This window comes from Amphimedon queenslandica, unplaced genomic scaffold (assembly GCF_000090795.2).
Source record: "Amphimedon queenslandica unplaced genomic scaffold, v1.1 AMPQUscaffold_13487, whole genome shotgun sequence".
Classification (NCBI taxonomy): Eukaryota; Metazoa; Porifera; class Demospongiae; order Haplosclerida; family Niphatidae; genus Amphimedon; species Amphimedon queenslandica.
In genome coordinates, this window is record NW_003546277.1 from 208,183 (window position 1) to 210,726 (window position 2,544).

Sequence of the window (2,544 nt, forward strand, 5' to 3'; positions counted from 1 at the left end):
TCAATTAAATGAATGAATGTCATGTATTCATACCAATGGATCCAATTGAGATACTAACATCAGGTTCTTGTAATTTCAGTGCAATATTATCCATTGTCATTATCAATTGGCTGCCAATATTCCTTTTATCCTCCTTTACTGATTCAATAAAGATACTAAATGTACATAAGGACATACCTGTGGACCATCAATTCCCATTGCAAATATTCCATCAACAATACTCAAAGCTGTCTATCATAATAAACATAAATTAATGATTATGATCGAAAGTATCAATCAAAAAGAATGCTGCTATCTTAAATTGCTTACCCCTGCCTGATCTTCTGTAAAATTCTGCGAAAAATTTGATATAATATTCAATAAAACAGCTACTTCCTTGACATTAATATCAGTCAAATTATCATTTAATGAGTTAAGAGCAGCTTCAGTATCATTCATAGCCTATGAGAATATTGACACTTAATGATATACCAAATACTCATACTATGATATGTATCATAATTTGTCATTGTCTTACCTTCTCAAGTATTTTATCAAAGGATTCAGAAGTACTACAATTGATGATACCCCATGTACCATTATCTCTGCAATGTCTTGTAGCTAATAAAGGCAAACAAAGTATTCAGTATAATTATTATATATGAGATACCATTGAATATTCCTTGTTTACATGTTCCTCTAGCAATCTCTCCAGCCTGTGTCTCAGGCCATACACCATCAGGTGTACATGATGGCTTAGGAGAACTAGTAGAACTACTGATTGGAATAGAAGCACTAGTTGCAAATGGAAAAGAAGAAGTGCCTCTAGTACTGGGTGATGGTGACAAGGATTCACTAATTTCAGTGCTTAATGAATGAATGGAAGAAGTGACAAATAAGGAGCTGGTAAAAGAGAAACTGGTAAAACTCATTATACTGGTGGTTGTTACAGCATTAGATGACCTAGTCACACCATTAGGTGAAGTAGTCATTTCACTAGATATACAAGTGATACTATCATGAGCAACATTAGGTGAAGATGGAGCTGGATTAACTGGAATAGTGAAGTTTGGACATGTAGCATCATTATAACCTTTTCTTTTAAAACATAAACTAACAACACGAGGAGAAGAACCGTTCCCATATTTCATTGATATCCAACTATTATCACCATTTGGCTTGCCATTACTGTAGCAATGAAGTTGTTGTTCATTAATAAAGGTTTTATTATTCTTTCTCAATGCTACAGTCCAATGTTCCCCTTCAGGTATATAGTGGTACTGTGTCCATACTAATAAAAATCCTTCAATAGTGTCATTAATATCAATCTCAATAAAAGTCACATCATCATGAGATCTAGGAGAATAAATAGAAATATTGTTCAGAGATAAATCCCCAGTAATATTTGATATCCAATTATCATAACCAACTGGTGCATAATAAGCTAAATGAATTGTTTCATTTTGATCAGTAATCATAGAGAGGAGGACAGGATTAGGAGCAGAATTAATAGGAAGGGGTCGAACACATCCATCCATTTTAAGGGAAAATCTAATTGTACTATAACCAAGACATTCAGTCATACATAAGACTAAACCATTTTTACTTGCTTCCTTTAGATTGGGTTGGTAACATTGTATCATTGCCCCAAATTTCCCCCATAGATAGTACACTGATGTTCTCATTATTGATCAGCATTGAGCAATTTGACTCAGCAGGACTAAGTTTATTGAAATCAGGTCCTACCTTGATGATTCTTGTAGGAAATGAAGAATTTGGACAAAGTTCATTTGTGTCACAAAAAAAGTTTTTATAGGCGTAGAACCTAGAATAAAAATGCAATGATATTATAGATTCAATTGTTTAATTGTAATACTTTGTTTCATTTTTGTAGTCAAATCTAACCCTCCTACTAGCATTGATACAGCAATCAGTAACAGAGATATCATCAGATTGAATCTGAAGCTGATACTGAACTTCACTGTCATTGGGGAGTTGCAAGCTGACAATTTTTCTATTCTCATTGCAAACTAGATCTAATTGTAAAGATGATCAAAATGTACAATATTCTATCAGTAGATACTGACTTGAACCATTTATGGCATAGGCTAAGTACCATGGAGTGAAAGTTGTGAAACTGTCATCTCCTGGTTTCTTGTATCTCACTGAAATATAATATGTACAGTTTTCTTTTATCGGGTTTATGCTGAATGAAGCTGTGCTAGTTACATAGCAAAAAGATTATTAGTCAGAAAATTATTACAGAAAATTACTTACAAGGCTGGATAGGTATCACTAGCAGTGGAATAAGAGATGAAGAGAAGCAAGACCACGGAGAGCAGCATCTTTAGGATAGGTTGTGTATGGATTCTGTATGCACAACTATTTTTATGATGATCATAGTATGGATTCTGTTTGGATTGTTGGAATTGCTTATTTCCTTTGTACACTCCTAGCAGAGCCAGACTCCCACAATAACAAGACATATCAATTCAATGGAGTCATGGAGCTTGCTTTTGGCTCCAGTTTAAAGTGGCAATACTTTCTCATTTTTAAGGAACAAAT

General features: G+C 33.8%; 2 protein-coding genes across 2 annotated transcripts in view; both read right to left on the reverse strand.

The window, feature by feature from the left end:
* Positions 1-19: 19 nt before the first annotated feature.
* On the reverse strand, positions 20-2,533 carry LOC109580530 (uncharacterized). The gene is made up of 9 exons (XM_019993803.1): positions 2,257-2,533; positions 2,067-2,200; positions 1,856-2,015; positions 1,586-1,804; positions 650-1,539; positions 518-600; positions 310-441; positions 178-231; positions 20-133 (listed from the first exon to the last, which is right to left on the reverse strand). Exons 1-9 carry the CDS (start codon positions 2,463-2,465, stop codon positions 20-22), a joined length of 1,995 nt encoding a protein of 664 aa, XP_019849362.1. The 5' UTR covers positions 2,466-2,533.
* The window catches only part of LOC109580531 (uncharacterized), a 22,152-nt gene continuing 22,074 nt past the window's right edge, over positions 2,467-2,544 (reverse strand). Inside the window, exon 3 of the mRNA XM_019993804.1 lies at positions 2,467-2,524. Coding sequence (XP_019849363.1) covers positions 2,467-2,524 — 58 coding nt within the window. The remainder of the gene's footprint in view (positions 2,525-2,544) is intronic.